We start from the raw sequence: 25,520 nt of genomic DNA, 5'->3' as shown, positions 1-25,520 counted from the left end.
CCCTTTATCAAAGGAAATCTACTCTAGTCTATAAAATGTCACGTATTTTTAATAGTTTGCCGTGTGCGAAATACGCATTAGTCGGAAAGCGCACGTTAAATATCCAAAGTAAGTAAGTAAGTAATAGTTTGCATGACCTGTCATAATGTTTCGTTTCGAGATTAACGAATAGCAGTGAGTTATCCCAAACAGCGATCTATTAAACAATTTGTACATATTTAGATTCCGAGATTCAGATTTTGGATATATTTCGGGCAAATCCAACCCTATAGGTGTGAAAGACCTCAGCTTCGCCTCGGTATCTTACGCCAATAGACTAAGGCAACGCCACATATGTTTGTAAAAACGGAAGGTAGTCGTAAGTACCTGACCTTTTATATTTGCATATTTATCTGTAAATGGGATACCTTCTTTATCCGTTGGCTTTATATCCCGCCGATAAACCTACCCATGCTATTATAAATGTAAATTCACCAAACATTAATGTTTCTAATAATACTGTTTGCATCGCCAAAACACAGTCGCCGGAAACCCTTGTCTTACCCACAATGCATCTCGTCAGTTGTGCCAGGAAGTGTAAACATGGCGTCGTCTGTATCGTGGAGTGTTGTCGCTGTCACTGTTATATTGCTGACAGTACAAGTTTTGGCAGGGTAGGAATATTCATTGTGTTGTGGTCGTTGTTGGAATAGCGTTGATGGCAGGTTCTGTTCGTTTAAATAAGTTTTTCCAGTTTAGTTTTGTTCTGAACAATGTTTTAGACTTGATGCCGGTGAAATGAATGCGTGCTCGAATGCCATTGGCCCACGTGTACAAGTGTATGTGTAGTTCGTGTTGTTTATTTACGTTGTCCTTTTCTTGTATGTATATGTTAATTGCGTCCATATGGATTGACTATTTCTATTTTGTGGTTAAATAATCTCTATGAATTCGAGTTTTAAACTGTTTATATATTTCACTGAGATTCTAATTCGTCTTCTAAATTTCTTCACTGAACGTATCCTAATTTCGGGATGGTTTAATACATATTCTTCAGTGTTAGATGGTGTGGTTTTGGTTTTCTAACCCGTGACGATTCCGGCTTAGAATTGTTCCCTAGCGATAGATTCTGGTCGTAAGAGGCGACTTGCAAGCCGACTAATGAAAGCTGACACACCGCAACATAATACTGTCGTATGTCTACAATACACAAGGAATCGGGCTGAAAAAAAACCATTGAGAACATAATCAAAAACTAAGAAATAGCATCATAAATCTGAGAGCATGCTGTTGAAAACATGGAAATGCCATCACTAAAACACACAGACCGCAACCTTCCACACTAAGCATGCACAGAACAAGAAGGAAGTTATCATGCACGAGGATCAGCAAACAGCGAGTAAATTAACATCTGCAGTTTCCGCCAGGTAATATAGTAGCCGTTTTCGCTTGAGGCGAGGGGACGTTTTCGCCAATCAGTGCAGTTTTGCTGAGGTGCCGTTTTAGCTTTAACCCGCAAATATATAATAATACACATAAAAAAGATATTCTACATTAACATTGTAAGATGAAAAGGTCCTTGCAGTTTGCTGATCCTCGTCAACAAACTTTGATTTGGAAGTACCACACACACTTTTTCAGTTTCCATTTTCTCCACTAAACTTGATACACATTTACAAATTTCCCTCAAATTACGTCGAATTAATTTATTAAGAGTGATAGCTAATCCAGTACCTACCTCACAATTATCCCGAAGGATCGTAATGGGGTGTCTCAGTGGAAAGTGATACCCAACAATAGGGATCATTAAGAGAAAAGTAAAGTATTGGTGTGTTTATCCAGACCTAGTCTCTAATAGAAATACAAAGTTCTGAATCCCTATTCCATGGTATTGTTTTAATAGCTAAATAACTACTCTTGTATACAAACAGACAGATTGGATAGATGTTATCTCATCAATTTGGACTTAAAGGGGCACTGATCTAACGCAATTCCCCGGGCCTGGTTGTTGTCTTTGTTATTGTTTTTTCCCCGTGAGTACCCGGATGTATAGCAGAAATCTAGACTAGTTCGCGACCTCTGTTGCGCCATTCGTAAGCGCATTAGTCACTTGTATGGGTAGTAATAAGGGCGTATGGTCACATTGATCAACAAAATGAAATACAGTTTTCGAGATAATAAGGAAATGTAGGTATCTTTGGGGGTAGCATCGGTAATGGTGATAAGTTTTGATAAGTCACTTGCTTGGTAATTTTGCGATTTTCGTTTACACTATTTTTACTTGCAACACGAAGTAAATATTTCACCTGAGCATTGCTTTTTGATAGTGTGTATATTTTTTACTGTCAAAATGTGTAACATTTTCAAATTTATTAAACGCCTAAATATTCAGTTATTTAACAAAGTGACTGAAAAACATTTCCATCTGTATTATTATGATAACGAATTCAAAACATTTTGATGTTTAATGTCATCACCAAGAGACTGAAAATGTTACGTTGAAAAGTACATGTCTATGTTGTTTGGCTTCTAATCCTACATAATAATCTGTTGTAATGTTTGTAGGCCCTTCTGATCGTCTTAATCAATCTGGACAGATTTTTTAGTCAAAATGAGAAGGGAAAAGGCCTGTGAAAACAACGTCTATCGCGCATTGAAGAATTTCCCAACCAAGACGTAGAGAAACAAGGACAAACCGTTTCAATGCTACAGCAAATGAAGGAAAACAAAATGCAAATACCATAATTACAACCTACCAAATTTATGTGTATAAATTTTAGGCAGCTTCCTTGTTCGAGGAATGTATCCGTGAATATCCACACAAAGGAACAATATCCCACTCGTCTGCAGCTGTACAAAGAAACTTATTCGATGTCACGTGTCTCTGTAACAATCACATATTTTAAAAGATATATATCGTTTCGGGATATTATAACCCGTGTTCGTTTCTCAACTGATCACTTGGATTGTTTCAGGTGTTTCACATAGGTGACAAGTCTCAAGGGTCAGCTGAGAAAGCCCACGTGACAACTATTTTCATAACGTCCACGGTTCCTAAAAAATCCATTGAGTGATAGATAACAATGATCAATCAATCAACGTATTATCAGTAAACACTTTGAACAAAGTATGTTGTTTTTACATCGGCACTTCACGCAAGGATTTGAGTGTATTCCATTTGTTTTAGTAAACCTAGACATGTAAACACTCACTTTTGACATATCCACTGTGCAAGATAACAGTGATTAATCAATCAACGTATTCTCTGTTAATCCTTTGATGACTAGGAACGATCCGTTGATTTTCAAAAAAAAGTAAATCAACTGATCATTCACCTCTTCTGCCACGTGCATATTACATAACACACATTTCACCTCACTTCAAACCTGGATTTAGATTGAATAATTACCCCAGACACAATAAATGCCAAATGGGAACCTTTGTCAAGTAATCTAAGTGATGCTACCACTAATTGTACCTGTAATAAATTCATTAACTGAGCATCAAGTGAATGACGACAAATACACAAGCGTAGGGTTATACGAGAAAACGTGGATGACAACAAGGGAGTAGTAATCGTATTATCGACGCAATCCGAAATCCGAAAATGCTTTCACTGCATTTTTTTAGTGTTAACTATAACCATCTGGGGTATTTCCAAATGACGACATCCGATGAGCTCCGCCGTTCTTTTTGTCTGTTAGTTTAGGCTGAAGAAATTAATTAACATGCGCCCTTTGTCGAAATCTTTATAGATCACGGTTAACCAATCAGTGTTTATGCAAAAATGCGTAAAATAAATATTGCCTCCAGCCTCCAAGTTTATTTAGCTGTCCTTGCAGACGGTAGCCCAGTCTCTGGTCACGCTCAGGTGCGTATCATCCGGGAACTAACGGGAAAAATAACAATAACAAAGGCAACAATCAGTCCGGGGAAATGCATTAGATCAGTGCCCCTTTAAAGCAACAGTCAACATGGTCAGATAATTTGTTCTTTTGAATTTATGGGGGCCGGGGGGATTTGTCATTTTCTGAATAGGCTTGTCTTAATCATTTTAATAAAGGTTATAGGCACGATAGGGCAACATGTTCTTGTACTTGCAGCGCTGCCCACACTCCTAACTCCGGTGATCTAACAGTGGGTTTATTGTATTAGATGTACTCGGCAACAATGTGAACATACAGTTGGGCAGCTGTAAATCATATCTCTTACAATCGATAAGACTTTACATAGGCATACCTTTTACCACCTGCCAGTGGGACTTCACAGCTTTCAACTTGAAGAATTGTATATCATACGGTTCAATCATCTTCCACAACAGTCTTATCATGCTTATTGTCCTATATGATCGTGGTCCCTTCATCTAAGGCATCACACATCTAAGGCATCACAAATCTAAGGCACCCAGAAACATGATATATGGGTATCCCTGTTCGCTGCAATTGTTTCTAGGTTTGTCAGCACCTTGTCCCTGGCTTTCCTCCCACATCACGCTGACATGCTGTGATATAACTGGAATACTGTTCAAAGCCACATTAAACCCTACTCACTCCTGACTGTGCTGTTAATAATACAAGAAGCTAATAAGAACAGTTAGTACCCCTAAACATATTATTAGGGTCTGCTTATCATCTCATGGGAACTAAGACATCACCACAGGAGTACTTATACAAGTCAAACCAGTCATTACCAGGGAGATAAACACGATAATGATATTACCGGTAGCTGATTTTTATCCCCCCCTGGCTTAATCATGATAATCACAGCCTCGTCTGTCAGTCCGTCCGTAATCATTTTGTTTCTTGTGTGTAACTCCAGAACCATTCAATATTTTTCAACAAAACCTGGCAGATATATCAAACAGATGCCTTTTGCTATTTGCAGATTTTTGGCATTTTTCTTTTTCTTGATTTCCATGGAAACAATTTGGACTTAGTCTCAGAAGTGGGGCGTTGAAACAGCACACCTCGAAAACTTTCAATCCACACCTGGTACATGTATTAACCAAGGGCTGAAGTAGTGCCTTTTGCTACTTAGTAAATTTTTCTAAATTTAATTTTTTTTTTCCCTGTTCCGTGGAAACTAGTCAGACTTGGCTGAAACGGAGATAGGTGTCTTTTCGGGAGCAGAACTAAGGCGACATTTATTTTTATTACTTGGTTTATGGATGCGCCATACTTTCAAAGTCCAAATGATGAATTATTTTTTTTAAAAACAACTACTCCTTTTTTATTACCGCTGATCTCCACTTTAAAAATGCATAAAAAGTTCAAGCAAAAGAAATGATTTCCATTTGCTCTGCGAGTGTAAAGCAAAGGGAAGTCACTCAGATATTTCTTGTTGGGATACTTCTCTAATACCATGAAAGCTTGTCAAAGCGCAGTGGTGACCAATTTAACACTTTCAACACTGTTGGCCAGTACACTGGCCAAGAAGCCACGAGTCACCAGAAACCGCAGGGTAGGCCGGCCAAGTCACGTGAAAATAGTTTATAAGTTTTATTAACCTACCTGTCATATCATTCATTTATTAAATCTGTCACATTTCGCAATGTCTGAAATACATATTCCATTTGATTTTATCATTTTTTGTCGATAGATTAAGATTAAAAAATCATTTACTATTTCCCGCAAAGTTATTGAAAATAAAATTCTCGGCCATGCTTTGACAGCGGGTCCTCATCACACATATCAAACAGCAAAATAAAAATGTTTCAAGCAAATCTTTAAATACATTTTACAAAGTAATAAAATCAACAAATATATATATAAAAGTTGCCAAACTGACATCTAAGTTATTATTTCCATCTTTTTGTGTAATCTAGACTAAATGACATCTCAGCTTTCGTCACCTCAGTTTCTCGGCTTGGACACGATGTCTTTAATGTCAAAATATATGCATAAGAAATCTTTGTCACTGCTCGTAACCTAGAACTACAATCCATGAAGTTCCATATTTTTAATATATATCACGATTTCATGCTTAAAAGGTTCAGAATAACATGATTTAACCCAAACCTTTCAACAAAGTCTGAAAATTATCATACATGAGGACAGTGCCGTTGTTATAATTTGATTGGCTGCCTTAGGTCACATGCTTAAATTTGACCTATCACGAACCTGGTAGCAGATTATGTTCGTGAAACAATATAAGTTTTTTTAATGTATATTGACCATGTTGACTTGGCAGCCTTTGGCGTACAATTTATTCATACGAAGCTTATTTCCTCATGTTAGTGAGCGGACAGCCCCAGCCATCAGGAAATTGGTGATGACTACACTAACAAATGAAAATAAATAAGAAATAGATAAGTGGATTTTATGAAATCTTTTATTGCTGAAAATCATTAAATTTTCACTTCATTGGTCCTTAATCTGGACGTTGTGAATGTTTTAGCTTACATTATTTACTTAAAACAAACTTTATTAAGTTGTTAATGAATTATTTAAGTAATGTAATACACATAACTTTCATATTTATAAACAATAGGATTAATTTGACCTTTCAAATAGTGTATAGCCAAACACGTAGTAGTAAAGATGTTTTACAAGCAGATAATTTCCTTGATAAATGTTGGCTTTATCTATCACACAAGAGTCTCTGGGAACTCTCTTCTGGTTGGCTGGTGTCGAGAGAGTTAAACATCACCTATGTTGCCAAAATAGCCGCGTCTTTCATGCATTTCCACCCATGACATGAATGTTGTTATATTGCCATTTGTGCACAAGCCTAGTGCCAGGGATATGATAAAATGTTCTTCAAAAATTGAGTTGTTATACTTTTGTTACTCCAGAATAACGTTTATATACCTACCTAACTTTTAAGAACAAAATTCAAGTAAAAAAAAACTGAGGCTTTTTTCAAATTGGCCTGCCTCACTTTTGAAGTGTATTTAAAATCTGTAAACCAAGATATTAAAAAAAAGTGTCGCCTAAAAAGCTATTCAACATATTTCATCCAAACTTGGTTGAAGTGGTCCCTTTTGCTATTTACATGATTTAGGAATTTTAACAAAACATTTTTTCCTGTATGATTTTGACTCTTGTCATAGTGGTGTGTGCCTGACATAGAAATTCTTTGGATTTTGTGGGGGTCAGGGGGATTTGTCATCTTCTGATGACTCTTGTTTTGCATAGTCAGACAATCTTGACAGTTGGTAGAATATACATAAGTTACATTTTGTTGGGGACAAAGCACTTTGCACCAAAAAATTCCCAGGATATGCTTCATGTGTTATGACCAATTAGTATTTAGTTGACATTTAAATGGTCACATGGTCAGCTTGTTTACGGTAAATAAATCAATGTTTATTTGAAGTGTAAACCTACTGACTTTACATTGGCATCTAAAAGTGATAGAAATAGTTATGATGCATGGCTTTAGATACAGAAGCATCATCAGTGGTTCTTTTGTTCCAGGAGAGACTTCTACAACATTCTGGGAGTGTCCAAGTCAGCCACGACCAATCAGATCAAGAAGGCATATCGGAAGTTGGCCAAGGAGCTCCATCCTGATAAGAACCGCGATGACCCTGAGGCTGCAGAAAGATTCCAGGATCTTGGTGCTGCATATGAGGTGATTTTTAACAAGGCCTCATTTTGTAGCCCATTTTCTCATGTCACAGCATCCGCATTAGTACATATATATGATATAAATGTATGAATACAGAAAATGTTTACTTATCCAGTATTACTTCTTAATGCATTCACTGTTTACCTTACAACAAAAGGACAGCGCAACAGCGATGGTCTGAGTGAAGAAATTTTTACTGACCACCACCTGTCCTGTGACCTGTCACCTTCTTCACATCACTTCTTGTCGCACTACAGCAAGGATGTGTCCCAGCGGAGCTCTCCTTTTTGATTAATTTTGACCTTCAGTTTTCGTGATGGGTGATGTATTCTTTTCATATTTCAATCAGGGAACAACGCACTCCCACTCCCTGTTTCAACAGACATTCAGGTAGTTCCTTCTAGTGGATTATCTGGAACTACAGCTCATAGTTCAGCGCATTCCCGAATGTCGGAACTTACGAGCCGATGCCTTATCGCGCTAGACAGGGTGGCTCCCACCGAGGGGAGACTTCACACAGAAGCATTCCAGTTACTGCTTTAGAAGTTTGGGCTTGTTTGCTACTTGCCTAAACCACCAACTCATGATGTATGTCTTCCCATTACTGGATCCGCACGCTTGGGCGGTGGATTCGTCTGGCATTCCTTGGGAAGGACTAAAAGAGTACACTTTTCTGCCACCAATTTGACTTCCCACGATGATACAAGGGATCAAGGAGACAAGGAATCTTGGTTGCGTCCTGGTGGCAAACGAGAGGGTGGTTTGTCGAGCTCGGAAAAATACACAGTGGTCGAACCTACTCATCCACCCTCACAGCAAAATGCCTCACCCAACATCAGACAGGTTGCATTTGCACGCTTGGTTCGTCTTTAAAAGGTGTTAAGTGCAAAGGGCTTTTCAGCATGGGCAGCGAGAGCTATAGCTTTAGCTCATCGTTCCTCTCTCAGAGGACTATACGATGACAAGTGGGGATCATTCGAGACTTTTTGCAAGGCAAATGAATAAAGACCCTTCGATTGCGTCACAACAATTCCTAGCGGAATACCTCCTACATTTGCGTACCCAGAGACGCTTGAAAGGTAGCACCATTACTTCGTGTTTGGTTACATTTAACTCAGTATTGGCCATTCTGGAAAATCAGGTTTGAGGATCAGAAGGTCAAGTTCCGCCAACCTGCTTGGGACTTGAACGTGCTACTTAGAGGTTTGTCAGGGCCCCGCTTCGTGCATCCTCAATTTATGTCCTCACCAAGGGAACAATATTTTCTCTTGGCATTAGCCACGGCGACACGGGTGAGAGAACTGCTTCCAATTAACATCAAGTGGGTCCGTTTTGAGCATGGGACGCAAGGAGCGGTACATCTCAGGTTGTGCTGGGATTTTATTGCAAGAATCAACTACCAGACCAACCCGAACGTTCCTTCACCATCCCACCAATATCGACTATTGTTGGCGCCGTAGATAAGGGTGAACTTCTCCTGGGCTCGGTGCGAGCACTTTGAGTTTTCATCCGCCACTCCAAGACTATGAGTGGTTCGGGGAAACGGTTATATATACCCATGTCTCCTACGTCCACAGTCGAAATTACTCACAACACCATATCCCTATGGTTATGCGCAGTCATCCTTCAGGCTTACAAGATCGCCAAACTGAATCCGCCGAGAGCGAATTACCCTGATGAGTTCAAAGTGTTAGCCTCTACCTTGGCTTTAAACAGCAACTGTTCTTTTAGAACAATCAATGAAGGATGTTTTTGGAGGTCCTACACAGTTTTTGTTAGTCATTATCTTCGCAATGTGGCTTTTGAGGACATTGAAGGTGTGCGAAGTTTTGGCCCTCTTGTTGTAGCCCAGCAGGTTACCAACCCCCGACGCTAATAATGAACTCGTCCTATACAGAGCCAGCCTACTTCCATGAGCAGTCACTTTTTTTTACGCCAGTGGAAGAATATTAGATAATCTTGTTTATCAATGCCGGCTCTATGACATAGTAAGTAAAGAATTAGTTGATTAGCTATTATTTTCTTTATTACTAAATGTGTATAGGTAACTACTGTTTAATTCTTATGTTCAATCTGTTTGATATTTGAACAACCCTACTGTAATGGCGTTTTTTCTGAACATTTCCGCTTCACGGTTTATCGACCAACTTGTCGTGTTTTCAGGGTGTGAATTATTGAGGTTTCTGTATTCTGAAGGTTTACCCACCTCCAAACTGTTCCAATACAGATGCATTAAGGAGTAATGCCATTAAGGTGTCATCAAGGTCACAGGACAGCGGCAGTGGTCAGTAAAAGTGGGACAACAACTGAACAACAACTTCATTTCTTCACTCTTGACCATCGCTATTGCGCTGTCCTTTTGTCGTAAGGTAAACAGTGAATGCATTAAGGAGTAATGCGGGATAAGTAAAAAGTTTCTGTAATCTTATATTTATATCTTATATATGTACTCATTCGGACGCTATGACTTTATTTCTTCACCCTGGGCCATCATTGTTGTGCTGTCCTTCTTTTGTCGCAAGGTAAGCAGTGAATGCATGAAGGAGTAATGCAGGATAAGTATGCAAATGTAAAAAAATATTTAGATTTTACTAATTTCTATGTTTTGATCTTTGATTTCTCTTTCCAGGGTATTCTATATTCAGTTGTGGCAATGAAAAATATTAATGATTGTTAATGGGAAGATGAGTTTTTAAGAAATGTTGGATAACCATTCTTGCTACCACTCTGGATACAAGATTAAAACATGACAGTTAACATTAAACAGATCAAGATAATGACAATAAGTATTAAAAGGTCAGATATTACCCATAGACAATTGCTTATTAACGGTGTAAGTATTAAGTATTCCTGCAAACTGATTGACTGGTTCCATTCTTTTGTTTGTTTGCATATAGGTACTGAAATATTTGAGACAGCACCATCCTCTGTTTATGATATTTGATCATGTTTGTGAAGTTGTTCCAAAGGTAGATTGACTGAGTTTGTTTCTCCTCATTGGTTGAGGAAACATCAGGATGATGTGGTATGGCACAGATACGTGTAATGTTTCTGACTCAGTATTTAAACACCATTCATTCCATGATGTACCAGTTGTAGGAGTGCCACATGAACTTTATGAGACACAGTAACCACTAATGACCCGACTCTCCACAGGTATTGTCAGATCAGGAGAAGAGGAAGGTGTATGATCGCCACGGGGAAGAGGGACTCTCTAAAGGTGACATGGGAGGAGATCCCTTTTCCAGGTGAGAAATATTCTTTCTACTACATCCACATTAACAATGCACATGATGGGTTGTCCTTGTTAGCCATTGAAGCATTTGTGCTGCAACAGTTACCCCTTGTTCTATGTCATGTTCTCACTACGTTTGTCTGTGTACAGTAGTTTCCTAGACATAAAAGTTGCATATTTCTTGACAGTTTCTTTGGTGACTTTGGCTTTGGGTTTGGTATGAAGGAGCAAGAGCAAGAGGTTCCTAAAGGAGGTGATGTCATCATGGACCTCGACGTGACACTGGAGGAACTCTACTCCGGCAACTTTGTTGAGGTGAGGGGCTTAGAAACAAATTACACTTCAAGTGTTTTGCTTTCAAAAGGGTAAAAAACAACAACAAAAAACATTTACCACCTATACTATTTCTAAAATTGTGTGTGGGTTCGAATCCCATTTAGCCCAAATTATGTTTCTAGGTTTGTCAGCACCATACCCGTGCTCGTGGGTTTCACCGAAGTGGTAAATGTCTTGAGACCTGCATCACTTCGGGCTTTCCTCCCACATTAAGCTGACACGCCTTTATATAACTGGAATACTGTTAAAAGCGGCGTTAAATACAAAATGTCACTCCTTCTCTGTGTATATTTGATTTTTATCCCCCCGACATATAATGACGGGGGATATAGCCATCAGTATGTCCGTCTGTCCGTCTGTCCATCTGTAATCATTGTTTGTCCGGAGCATATTTCCTAAACCGTACAACCTAGCTTCACAAAACATGATACACTTACCAATCAGGCTCAGTAGTAGTGCCTTTTGCTACTTAGAGATTTTTAGAATTTTATATATTTGTCATTTCCATGGAAATATGATGAACTTAGGAAATTTGAGGGTAGTGCTCTTGTCCGGACCATATCTCCCGAACCATACAACCTAGCTTCTCAAAAGTTTTTACACCTATCAAGCAGGTTATGTAGTGGTGCCTTTGCTATTAACAGATTTTTTCTTTTTTTTCTTTTTTCATTTTATATTGAAAATTGATGAACTTAGGGTAATGTCCTCATCTGGAGCATATCTTCTAAACCATGCGACAGAGATTCACCAAACTTTATGCACATATCAATCATGTTCACTAGTAGTGCAGTTTGTTATTGATAGATTTTAATCTTTTTAATTTGTGGCCCCTGACATAATTCTAAGGTGTACTATTTACTGATATCATATACTATATATGATGTGAGCTACATAACCTAGTATATTCTCTTTATGTCTGTGTGTCATGAGGCTACTACAGAGCTATTCATATGTGAATCTGCGAAGTTCTTGTTATTACAATTTCATGAGATCATCAGAAAGTGAGCTACATGAACCAATATTTAATAACCTTCATTATATTTCTAGTTTCGGCATCAAGGAAAAAGATTTCCTTGCCAATCTAAATACATTTGAAGGTACACACAATTTACCGACATGCCACGTCGGGGGGCTATGTCATCTTTGGATGACTCTTGTTTCAATTGGCCACTGCTCGTGAATCATGTAATTTCAATGAGAAAATATTTAGGGAGGATGAGGTCGTGTTAATAATTAACTCAAAGAAGGACATATCCCGATCATCACAATAGAATGACACAACTGGTGGCCATTCTGTAATGTTGTGTACAACATCTTTATTTGCTCATAAATCGCCACAAAATGAGGCAAATGGAAGTCAAGATATAATCTCAGAGTGCAGGAAAAGACGTTTTAGGGGTGACATGCGTTTTAAAAAATTGGTAAGTAACTTTTGAAAGGAGCAACCCCTGCTGGCTATATACAGATCTGTTGTTAAATCTACCCCTGCTGGCTATATACAGATCTGTTGTTAAATCTACCCCTGCTGGCTATATACAGATCTGTTGTTAAATCTACCCCTGCTGGCTATATACAGATCTGTTGTTAAATCTACCCCTGCTGGCTATATACAGATCCGTTGTTAAATCTACCCCTGCTGTGTGTTCAGAGTGTGAAAAAGGTAGTGACAGTATGATACTCTACATTTCCTGGTCAATATTTATGTAAGCCATAAACAAAACCTCCCAGTAGAAATCACTAATCATCAATATGGACATCACTTTCTCTCATGATCAGATTATATGTTCTCTAACAAAGCTACCAACCAACATGCAAGTCTCTTAATTTTCAAATTTTACTGTCAGTGCCAAGTTGGAGAGAATATCATGTGAGAAACCAATAAAACATACCCAGATATATCATGTGTACAATATTCATATCCAGGTGGTGAGATACAAGCCCGTTGCGAAACCTGCTAAAGGAACGCGGAAGTGTAACTGTAGGATGGAGATGGTGACACAACAACTGGGGCCAGGAAGGTTCCAGATGATGCAGCAACAAGTCTGTGACGAGTGCCCTAATGTCAGGTCAGTTACTGTAGAGACAGGTCAGTGACACCAGTGGTAGGTGAGGTGAAATGGGTTTTAACGTCACATCCAAGATTATTGCACCTTTATGGCGGTGTGCGTGCGTGCGGGCTTGCGTGCGTGCGTGCATTGTTACTTGTACTAGTCCGGACCGATTTATAGTGCTAGCACACTGAGATACCATGCCGCAGTTTAACATGAATACCCCACTCAGACACAGTATGCTGACTCCGAGCTGACCAATCCTTGTTTTAGCCCCTTAATGCTGAGTGCCAGACAAGGTAACAACAAGTACCATCTTTTAACGTCTTTTGATATGACTCTCAGTGATAGAAAGGTGTCAGTGACACCAGTGATAGAGAGGTGTCACTGACACCAGTAATAGAGATAGATCGGTGATATGAGAGAGACACTTGGTGAAGGATTTGTGTTATCAAAAGGGATTACACTTGATATGTTACAATGGAACAGCACATCAATGACCTTGTGAAAACATGATGTACCCATCTCTGTAATATTGGCAACATGTACCACCTTCTCAGTAGACAGCAGCAGCAGCACTTGCAGCAGATGATTGTAGTAGCCTGCTTGCAGGAGCTTCAGCTATACGCAGATACAAAACTAAGCTACAAGAATTGTAACCATGGTAACAAAATACCGGAAATCATATCACATCACTCCGATTTTGAAGTATCTTCACTGGCTTCTGGTCAAGCAATGGATACAGTACGAGATCCTCACATATCAGTGTGTCAACAGCACAGCCCCTGCTTATCTGTGTGATGTAGTGATAGAACTGTCCTTCAACACCCCTACACTCATCATCAGATGTTACTTGATGTAATCATGTTACTTGAGGTCTCTTAAGCATGTTAAGTGCAGCTTAGTACATCCGGAGTAAGGTCTTTCGCCTATAATGCAGCCATTGAGTAGATTTCACTTCCTGTATATATAAGACACACTTTCTACACTCAGTCAGTTCAAGAAACAGCTAAAGAAATACCTGTTTTGTTGTTTGTTTAATATTAATACATATTGTTAGTTGCAGGAGTATCAAGAGGGGTAAATTTGGTTTTATTCCCCTACGTTAGCTAAATTGATAAACAGCTGTTTAATTGAGCTGAGGTTAACTTGTGCTGTGTCACATGACTTACATTGACTCAGTGAAAGCGTGCAGCTTTTTCCTTTGAAGCATGGTATAAGGGATTATTCTGTCTCTCAGAAATCCATGTGCAGCCTGTGTGCTTTCTGGCAGGGTATAAGGGATTTACTCCTCCACTCTGGGATGTATTTCCCTCCCAGGCGTCATACATGGTATTTTATCAAGATCATGAAACAATCAGATCTCATCATTCTGACATGGAGGTATGATATCGACTTTTGTAAGCACTTTGAGCACACTTAGGTGTGGAGGTTAGTTTATTATCATGTCTCCAGAAACATTACTGTTACACCTTGCATTTCTTTATACTGTAGTGAATAGCAAAAACTGCTACAGATCTTCTGTGTGTCTTCAGAACACAACTTTTGGTTTCAGATAATTTTACCACTGAAGTCTGTATAAACTTACTTGGTAAATGCATATGTTGGGGAAATACACAAGCTATTTACATGACTTGAACATCCAGGTCCCTGTCACATCTTCTTCATCAAGTTAGTCATTTACATGTTCACATCACACACATACTGGTTTGTTGCAGGTTTGTACCTGAAGAGAAGCTGTTAGAAATAGAGATTGAATCTGGCATGAGAGATGGGCAGGAATATCCGTTTGTTGCCGAGGGTATGTATGATACTGCAGCAATGATAGTAGTGTCTACCGCTGCACTGATAGTACGGTCTACCGCTGCACTGATAGTAGTGTCTACTGCTGCACTGATAGTAGTGTCTACCGCTGCACTGATAGCAGTGTCTACCGCTGCACTGATAGTAGTGTCTACCGCTGCACTGTTAGTAGTGTCTACCGCTGCACTCATAGTAGTGTCTACCGCTGTACTGATAGCAGTGTCTACCGCTGCACTGATAGCAGTGTCTACCGCTGCACTGTTAGCAGTGTCTACCGCTGTACTGATAGCAGTGTCTACCGCTGTACTGATAGCAGTGTCTACCGCTGCACTGATAGCAGTGTCTACCGCTGCACTGATAGCAGTGTCTACCGCTGCACTGATAGCAGTGTCTACCGCTTCACTGATAGCAGTGTCTACCGCTGCACTGATAGCAGTGTCTACCGCTTCACTGATAGCAGTGTCTACCGCTGCACTGATAGCAGTGTCTACCGCTGCACTGATAGTAGTGTCTACCGCTTCACTGATAGTAGTGTCTACCGCTGCACTGATAGTAGGGTCTACCGCTGCAGTGATAGTAGTATCTACCGCTGCACTGATAGTAGTGTCTACCGCTGCACTGATAGTAGTGTCTACCGCTTCACTGATAGTAGTGTCTACCGCTGCACTGATAGTAGGGTCTACCGCTGCAGTGATAGTAGTATCTACCGCTGCACTGTTAGTAGTGTCTACCGCTGCACTGATAGTAGTGTCTACCGCTGCACTGATAGTAGTGTCTACCGCTGCACTGATAGCAGTGTCTACCGCTTCACTGATAGTAGTGTCTACCGCTGCACTGATAGCAGTGTCTACCGCTGCACTGATAGTAGTGTCTACCGCTTCACTGATAGTAGTGTCTACCGCTGCACTGATAGCAGTGTCTACCGCTGCACTGATAGTAGTGTCTACCGCTGCACTGAAAGTAGTGTCTACCGCTGCACTGATAGTAGTGTGTACCGCTGCACTGATAGTAGTGTCTATCGCTGCACTGATAGTAGTGTCTACTGCTGCACTGATAGTAGTGTCTATCGCTGCACTGATAGTAGTGTGTACCGCTGCACTGATAGTAGTGTCTAGGGATGCACTGATAGTAGTGTCTAGGGATGCACTGATAGTAGTGTCTACTGCTGCACTGATAGTAGTGTGTACCGCTGCACTGATAGTAGTGTCTACCGCTGCACTGATAGTAGTGTCTACCGCTGCACTGATAGCAGTGTCTACCGCTGCACTGATAGTAGTGTCTACCGCTGCACTGATAGTAGTGTCTAGGGATGCACTGATAGTAGTGTCTACTGCTGCACTGATAGTAGTGTCTACCGCTGCACTGATAGTAGTGTCTACCGCTGTACTGATAGTAGTAGGGGGGCACGGGTAGCCAAGTCGTCTAAGGCGCCGCGATTCGCTGTGCAGAGTTGCGTCCCTTGGGTACTTATGATTGTGGGTTCGAATCCCGGTTCGCCCTGATTATGTTTCTAGGTTTGTCAGCGCCATACCCGTGCTCGTGGCTTTCACCGAAGTGGTAAACGTCTGAGACCTGCATCACTTCGGGTTTTCCTCCCACATTAAGCTGACACGCCTTGATATAACTGGAATACTGTTAAAAGCGGCATTAAACACAACCCACTCACTCATCACTCACTGATAGTAGTGTCTATCGCTGCACTGATAGTAGTGTCTATCGCCGCACTGATAGTAGTGTCTACCGCTGCACTGATAGTAGTGTCTACTGCATAAACACATAATTTTTTGTCCACTACACTCACTGTCGCACCTTTGCCTCACCTTTGAGAAGGTCTGGAGGGTAAAACAGGAGGCAGTACGTTGTGTCCAGCTGTTTGAGTGGATATAGGCATACTCACCTCAGAGAAAAGAACTGTGGCAGTCCAAAAATATCCCTTTTGTGTACACTAGTTTGCCATTTTATGTCAGTTAATCAAAATATGTGCTTTATTAATGACCATGAAAACTGTTTTATCGAACAGCAAATCTTTCAATTACTCAGAATCTTTTGTATGCGTTCAATGTTAATGTTGTGACCATGGTAACACTTAGTTGTAGTATTGAGTCACCACACCTCACATGCCTATAATTCACTATCAGCATGAGTCATTGTATCCATTTGCATATATCAATGCTCATGATGTTGATCAGTAGATTGTCTGACTTGATTATTTACAGACCACCGCGATATAGCAGGAATATTTCTGAGTGTTGCTTTTAACAAAAAATAAATTAACAAAACTATCGCTATGATGTGATTTCAACTGCTTTCAGAAACTAAGTAAAACAAAGATAGATATCAACCATATTTGTGTGGAAGCATTCTCCAATGGTGAGGATTTAAATTGGAGAAATGGAGGGGCTGAAGCCGCCCCTCCATCCTCCCTCTCCTCCATGCTCATTTTCATTAGACAATACATCCATGCCACCAGGACTGGCCTTCTGTTCATCTGTCCGGCACTCCCAAAGGAGTTAGAACCTTGACAATAACATACAAATCGATATTATCCTCACCCTGTAATAAACAGATACATTGTATACATTAAGAACTCCTAGATCAGTTCCGGCAGTTCAGTGCTCTGGGACATGAACTGACAACTAGATCAGTTCCGGCAGTTCAGTGCTCTGGGACATGAACTGACAACTAGATCAGTTCCAGCAGTTCAGTGCTCTGGGACATGAACTGACAACTAGATCAGTTCCGGCAGTTCAGTGCTCTGGGACATGAACTGACAACTAGATCAGTTGCGGCAGTTCAGTGCTCTGGGACATGAACTGACAACTAGATCAGTTCCAGCAGTTCAGTGCTCTGGGACATGAACTGACAACTAGATCAGTTCCAGCAGTTCAGTGCTCTGGGACATGAACTGACAACTAGATCAGTTCCGGCAGTTCAGTGCTCTGGGACATGAACTGACAACTAGATCAGTTCCGGCAGTTCAGTGCTCTGGGACATGAACTAACAACTAGATCAGTTCCAGCAGTTCAGTGCTCTGGGACATGAACTGACAACTAGATCAGTTCCAGCAGTTCAGTGCTCTGGGACATGAACTGACAACTAGATCAGTTCCGGCAGTTCAGTGCTCTGGGACATGAACTGACAACTAGATCAGTTCCAGCAGTTCAGTGCTCTGGGACATGAACTGACAACTAGATCAGTTCCGGCAGTTCAGTGCTCTGGGACATGAACTAACAACTAGATCAGTTCCAGCAGTTCAGTGCTCTGGGACATGAACTGACAACTAGATCAGTTCCGGCAGTTCAGTGCTCTGGGGTATGAACTGAGAACAAACTTTTATACACAGTAGATATAAGTATATTCTCTTATTTGCATATAAATCCATTCAGTCAAGTGTCCATGTTGTCATTACACCTTGTTGTTGTAGGTGAACCTCATATTGATGGCGAGCCAGGAGATCTTAGATTCAAAATAAAACAAACTAAGTAAGTAATTGATAATATCTTACTGAAAGATGGATATGTGTAATGCCTGCGATTATGAAAACCTGGTGTAAAGGTCCATTGCTTCCCATTGCATTCCCTTCTCATACCTGATCATGATATGATGAGATGTTAGTTTCTTATGGACTGCATCATGCTGTATCTATCTCTAATTTACTACTCTCTATGCAGCATTCATATTGTACTGGACATATCAACATGTGATGCAAGTGTAAAAGAGACATTTGAACATGTTTGCAAATTTGCTTGGTTTTCTTTTTTAGACATAAGAAGTTTGAGCGTAGAGGAGACGACTTGTACACAAATGTGACAATATCATTGATGGATGCACTAGCAGGGTTTGAGATGGACATCAAACATTTGGATGGTCACAAAGTAAGTCCCACTTCTCACTGATGTCTTTCAGTATTTATTGGAAGCATTTTACACAATTATTTGTCAGCTAAGGCGACACTGTTAATTTATCACATTTCACAATGTCTGAAATACATATTCCTTTTGATTTTATCATTTTTTATCTTGTAGATGAAAAATGTATTCACTGGACACTATTTCCCACAATGTTATTGAAAATAAAATTCTTGGACACACTTTGACAACGGGTCGTCATCCAACATGTCGAACAGCAAAATAAAGACGTTTCAAGCAAATCTTTGAATATATTATACAAAGTAATAAAATCAACAAAAATATATCTAAAAGTTGCCAAACTGACATCTAAGTTATTATTTCCATTTTTTCGTGTGATTGTCAAATGACATCTCGGCTTTCATCGCCTTGATTTCTCGGCTCGGACACGATGTCTTTATTGGATATCTCTTTTAGTTGCGGTTGTATTGGATTTTGATAAATTTTTTACCGAAATTTTACTTTAAAGATCATATTTTGTTAGTTTGTTGACAGAAACTATTGCAAGTTTACACGAAGTTGGTGTATCATATGCATCTTATTTTCTGCTCTTGGGTGCATAGAAAAAGTAACACCACTTGGTGGTAATATTTTATTAATATTTGGGACACGCCTGGAAAACGCCAATTTCGTAGCAAAGATGTCCTGCAAATGGTGACTATCTTTTGACAGAGTTGGTACAAACAAACCCTTTGAGGATTCGAACATGTTCGATGTTGGAAATGGGTTTAGAACAAATTTAGCACACTCCAATTTCGTAGCGGCGATGCCCTGCAAGTTGTGCCTACATGTGACGGATTTGGTATAAGGAAACCCTTTAAGGATTCGAACATGGACGTTTGTGCACAGTGTTACTTGGAGCCCGCCATTGCTGTTTTGCAGCTATATTTTAAATAAAGTAATACACATAAATTTCATATTTATAAACAATATGATAAATTAGACCTTTCAAATAGTATATGACCAAACATGTAGTAAGAAAGATGTTTTACACGCAGATAATTTCCTTGATAAATGTTGGCTTCATCTATCACACAAGAGTCTCTGGGAACTTGGTGTCCCAGCAATAATCTTCTGGTTGGCTGGTGTTGAAGGAGTTAAATGTTGCCCATGCTGCCAAAATAGCAACGTCTTTCATGCATTTCCATCTATGACATGAATATTGTTATATTGCCATTTGTGCACAAGCTGAGTGCCAGGGATGTAATAAAATGTAATAAATATAATAAAATTGAGTTATTTACTTTTGTAATTCCAAGAATTTTTTTTTCATACCTACCTAACCTTTTAGGACAAAATTCAAGTAATAAGAATGTGAGAGGCTTTTGTTTTCTTTTCTTTTTTAAATTGGCCTGCCTCACTTTTGAAATCCGTAAACCAAAAAATAAAAAAAGGGTCGCCTGAGTGTTATTTGTAGTGAAAATCTCCTGTTTCTACTGTTCTCAAAAGAAGCTCTTTTGCATATAATTAAGTTTACAACTTGACCTGTACGGTAATATCATTGATTCTCTAGCATTTTGTGCTCTTTTTTTCCATGGCAGCTTGATTTGTTGGCATTCAGTTTACACATTTCCATCACAACCCTCATCTGCCTCATGTTTCTTCAGCACATGTCCACTCCATGTTCCAACAGTTAAGTTTCCTTCAGCATGGCTAAGGGTGAATGTGGTGACACAGTGCGTTAATTGTTTGACTGCAACAGGTTCACATCGTGCGAGACAAGATCACCTGGCCTGGCGCCCGCATGAGGAAGTCCAATGAAGGGATGCCCAACTATGAGAATAACAATGTTAAAGGATCCCTGTACATCACATTTGATATTGACTTCCCAAAAGGAACATTGACAGAAGAAGTGCGAGCAGGTAACAGTCTTACAAGATGCGTGTTGGTTCTTCATCATCTACTGACATTGACAATTACAGATGCTTCTGGTCACATCAGCCCCCATTACCATACTTCATAAAGCTTATATTAAGCTGTAACTTTCTCATTTATAATATATTGCTAAACATCACAAACATAATCATCATTGAATTCTTTGTAAATTGCCAGGTAGGCACTAGAAGTCAGACTGGATAGATCCTGTTGTAGATTTCAGTTGCTCCAGACATGATTTACTCAAGCTAACATACAAAAAGGCCAAAGTCATAACTGGGTAGAATGAGAAATTCCTGCATCAAAGGGATGCAACTCTGCACAGCAAATTGTGGTGATTTATATGACTGCTTCTGGTGCTTTTTGGCTAAGGGTGGGTGTATATATAGTGCTGTTGGGAAACAGTTGTGAGTTTATTATCTACCACTGGTCATTATCAGTTCATACAAAATCATTATATATATTTTGAAGTTCAGGAAACTAAGTCAAATAACACTGATAACCCAGTTTTTACCAGATATGAAACTTTAAGAATCTTTGACCATAACTTTTGTTTCTTTGTGTGTTGTTAACGCTGCACTCAGCGATATTCCAGCTATATGATGGCAATCTGTTAATAATCAAGTCTGGACCAGACAATCCAGTGATTGATATCATGAGCATCAATCCTCGCATTTGGGATATGATGACATGCATCAGCAATCAAGTCAGCGAGTCTGTCACCCCAATCACGTTAGTCGCCTCTTACGACAAGCATAAGTTGCTGAAGACTTAGTCTAACCTGGATCTTCACAGGTTTGACCATAACGGAAGATATGTTTACAGTTTGTTGTGTTGTGATAATGAGTATGTATGGTTACTTACAACTATTAAAAAGGGTTAAACATCCCAAATATACTTCAATGATTATGAGCACTTATAAAGTAAGCATGAGGTAGCCAAACCATCATCTATTATGAGTGATTGCATAATCACTTGTGTTTAGTGTTAAATATACATTGTACTAAGGACATGTGCATTAGAAATGTAAGCATCTTTGATTAAATTGTCTGGTGAAGATGTTTATTATTGGCATCCCCTATTTGTAAAGTACTGTGACTAAAGTGAATTCACAGTGACACCCTCTTGTTTTCTTGAAGAGAAAACCCCCACAATTGTCATATGTCAACCAGACTTTGAGGTGATGTATATTTTGTCACAAATATTGAGCATGTCAAGGTAGGCGGTGACTGCTAATGCCCTGTATTCTTGTTTCAGACCTGAAGAAACTGCTCAATATGGAATCAAAACACACAGTTTACAATGGGCTGCAAGGATTTTGATTGCACACATTGTTAGGTTATTAATATTTTACAACATGCTCCTGTTCCTGTTGTTTTCAACAATAGCTGGTGTGTTTGATGGTTGACATACAAAGGACAATACTTGAATGAAGCTACATCCCAGTGGGGATCTGATGGGAAGGTTAGATATGCCATACCAAGAAAGGCTCTTATTGATGTGATAGGTTGCTGTGTGGCTGAAATAATGCTGATGCAATGGTAAATTTTAACTAGCTCACTTGTTTGATAAAGTTTTTTTCATCCTCAATTCATACATAAAAAAATTTAATACTATCATTATCCATGTTTGCACAAACTGTTGATATTATCAGTAGATGTTTATTTCAACATTGTGAAATGTACGACTGTTGTCTGCAGGTGGTTTGGAGTTGGTGCTGCAGTAGCTCCTGCTATACAAGTGTGAACAATTTACTATAAATATGGGAAACATCAGGATAATATTGCATGGTTTGTTATGTATATAAGAACTAAACCAATTGAAACAGTTTTTTGAGTCAAACACACCTCAGCAAATTTGCTGTATTGAACATGTTGCCATGGAGACTGACTGTTGTGCTGGTGTTTGATGTGGGAGATGGAGTGTTTGTTTTCTGATTGTTATGTAGCATGGTGTCTGGTGGATGGCCGTCTACTACGAGGTTGTACATGAGATTTTTACGATTGTTAAATTTGATTTATTTTAGATTTGTTTACAATCTGATACTGCCACAAGCACTTGATCATCAAACGTCAATATTCAGTTGTATATTTATATGCTGATGGTAAGAAGTTAAACAACCATAAATGTTCTTATCGCTAAAGAAACCTTGCACAGTAAGTAATGCAATGTATATGTATTGTCAAAGCATATATTTAATTAACTAATATTTTTTTTATGTGACAGATAATGCAAAATAGCAGTAAAGAACAAGTAGAAATGGGACCTAATTATGTTAAAGCATCACAAAGTGTTATAACTAATACATATCATCTGTAGTTGGTCAATGTGGATACTTCATTGTTACAATCTCCATACGGTGGTACAGAAGCAGAATGATTGACATTATTGTTGCTGGTTACACCTGACCTGCCTGGCAGCATCTCACCTTCATAAAGTGTGTTCTGTTACCTTGATTCACACATTGATTACAATGTACAGTTGCTTATTTATACAATTGCATTGAGTACTTTCATTTTTAGAGGTGCTGAAGACATGGAGATTGTAGGTGGTTGTGTATACCTCCGCTGCCATGCTATGTGAGACTGGGTGTAGTGCAGTACTTCATGGGATGTCACTGTTACAACCAACCATACAGCACTATTGCTGCTAGCTTTGTGTAAAGGGACAATAGTTTCATAAATTTAAGTATTAATCATGTTAAAGATTTCTCAATTGACTTCATGATATTGAAAAGATGACAATAAATTGTGTAGTGTGATACTATGGAGATATTTGTGGCACACCTATCAGTACACTTCCTTGTGTTACACCTGGTTACAACTTGTCTTGAATATACACATTACTGGTTACTGTGCTTGGTTGATCATGCATTGATTATCTATTATCTTACCAAAATTTATGACATGTATAAAAACAGTGCTCTAAAAGTTAAACAGAGATTATGTGAAATATTTAAAAGTATTACAAGGAATCCAGTGTGTTTACTACTGGGTTCCACTTGAAGAAAGCAGTCTTCGAACCATCCATTTACTGTGAAGCCATGGTAAGGGACTGACAGTCTTATTGCTAATGCCTCCATAAGGGGTGACTGTCGAGGGCTTTTTACTACACTCCGTTAACTGCAAAATAGTACCAATGAAATGCAAGGTGCGTATAATCTGTAAGCAACAATCCGTCTTAAATGGCATGAAAGTTATTTATTTGTCCATACTTCCTCGACACCATAATTTCAGACATTGTCATGAAGTGGAGAAAGAGTTATTTAACAAACTATCATGTAATTGTTGGGGTTTTAATGGCATGGAAGTTCTGTGTGGTTTAGTATCAGATATTGCCAGACTGTAAAAGAATTTAGCTACAAAAGCTGCTGCTGACTGGACATGATGCTTATGCTCAAGTTTTTTCAATCTGCATGCACAGGCCGCCATCTGGACATAAACCCTGGTCTGTGTTTGGTGCCTGGCGGTTGCTCATAACTCTGTTCACTGAAATCCATTGTGTTTTTATGTCACAGTCCATTAATAAAACAACCAGGGTGGGTAGTATTCAAATACTGGGCAGGTGTATCTTGGTAGTTATAATTCAAATGTAAGTGTATCTTCAAGGTACTTGGCATCACTGGTTGTTTTGGGACCAGGCTGTTGTTTTCTTACCTCTGTTGTAGCCATTGGCATGGTCTGCCCATGCTGAGTGAACACATTTCACTCAGACTGAATGGGACCAAATAAATGTGAGAATTCTTGACTTTCTGTAATGCCAATGAATCTAGGTTATGTGCTTTCTTAAGTAGATTTGAGATTTTACAACAATTGGTTGTGTTACAGCAGCACAGACCTGGTTTTGATATGAAACAAATAATTGTGAGACTGATGTATGAATGCTAAACTGAGAATAATAAAAGTATTTCAAATAAACCATATGGTTGTTTTTTCCTTTGCAAACATTTCATATGCAGTGATTCTTTTTGGACTGGGCTGGTTTTATCAGTAATGAATGAAGCAGTGAGTACTAAATGTGAGAGGAAAGCCAATAGTGATCATCGAAAAATGTTATATTGTATTGTATTGGTGGGGAGGGTCATGAAAATATTATATAGTCCAAAGACCAATCGCAATAAGCAGTCCGAAACTGTTCGTCTTCAAGCGAGGTTGCCCTTTCAAGGCAGAATTTCTGCCGCAGGACACATCACCATTTGATGCATTTTATAGGTGGGGATCATGAAAGTGTAAACTGCTGGCTGCCACTGCTCCGAAGCGGTCGTACAATATCGTGCAGGACCTTTGTTGTCTAGCGTTTTGTTTAACATTAGGGGGTATGGGAACTGCCGTTATGATTCGAATGGTTCCGTGTCATTTTGTATCCTGGTAGTTTCGTTACTCAGGTCGTTTTATCACCAGAATTTCTAATATAGTAGTATGTACAATATGTAAGTCTACTTATACAAGTATGCAAATATCGTTACAATGTATTGAGATTGGAGCCAGTGTTAAAATGTGTTACTAAAGTGTCCACTTCCACATAGGCATGATAGGAAATGTTCCGTGTTTTTGCTTATTGTTTAATGTTACTATTCTGTGAATAACTTGGTATACTTTCTACTGATCCTAACTAGCCAGGCCATCATTTCTTGTCTGGTGCAAACGGAAATTCCTGCCCTTGAACTTATGCTTATTAAATGGGATTCAAATCCATTTATAACACTTTCTTATAAATGGATTAATGGATGGCTAAATGGTCCAGGGATACAAAACTACCGATAAC

At 39.2% G+C, this 25,520-nt stretch overlaps 1 protein-coding gene across 1 annotated transcript; it reads left to right on the top strand.

Annotated features, from left to right (window-relative positions):
- Positions 1 to 562: 562 nt before the first annotated feature.
- On the top strand, positions 563 to 24,644 carry LOC139473474 (dnaJ homolog shv-like). The gene is made up of 10 exons (XM_071256072.1): positions 563 to 653; positions 7,398 to 7,554; positions 10,708 to 10,799; positions 10,975 to 11,101; positions 13,046 to 13,188; positions 14,889 to 14,971; positions 18,398 to 18,455; positions 18,737 to 18,848; positions 20,584 to 20,743; positions 22,014 to 24,644. Exons 1-10 carry the CDS (start codon positions 583 to 585, stop codon positions 22,076 to 22,078), a joined length of 1,068 nt encoding a protein of 355 aa, XP_071112173.1. The 5' UTR covers positions 563 to 582; the 3' UTR covers positions 22,079 to 24,644.
- The last annotated feature ends 876 nt before the right edge of the window (positions 24,645 to 25,520 follow it).

The sequence above is a fragment of the Haliotis cracherodii genome, unplaced genomic scaffold (genome assembly GCF_022045235.1).
Source record: "Haliotis cracherodii isolate W230 unplaced genomic scaffold, xgHalCrac1.p SCAF_29, whole genome shotgun sequence".
NCBI classification, from domain to species: domain Eukaryota; kingdom Metazoa; phylum Mollusca; class Gastropoda; order Lepetellida; family Haliotidae; genus Haliotis; species Haliotis cracherodii.
This window is presented reverse-complemented; position numbering and strand designations above follow the sequence as displayed.

Coding starts and splice junctions, on each gene's coding strand:
- LOC139473474 (XM_071256072.1), top strand. CDS start 583: ATGGCGTCGTCTGTATCGTGGAGTGTTGTCGCTGTCACTGTTATATTG. Junction 14,972..18,397: donor ATATCCGTTTGTTGCCGAGG/GTATGTATGATA, acceptor TTGTTGTTGTAG/GTGAACCTCATATTGATGGC. Junction 18,849..20,583: donor AACATTTGGATGGTCACAAA/GTAAGTCCCACT, acceptor TGACTGCAACAG/GTTCACATCGTGCGAGACAA.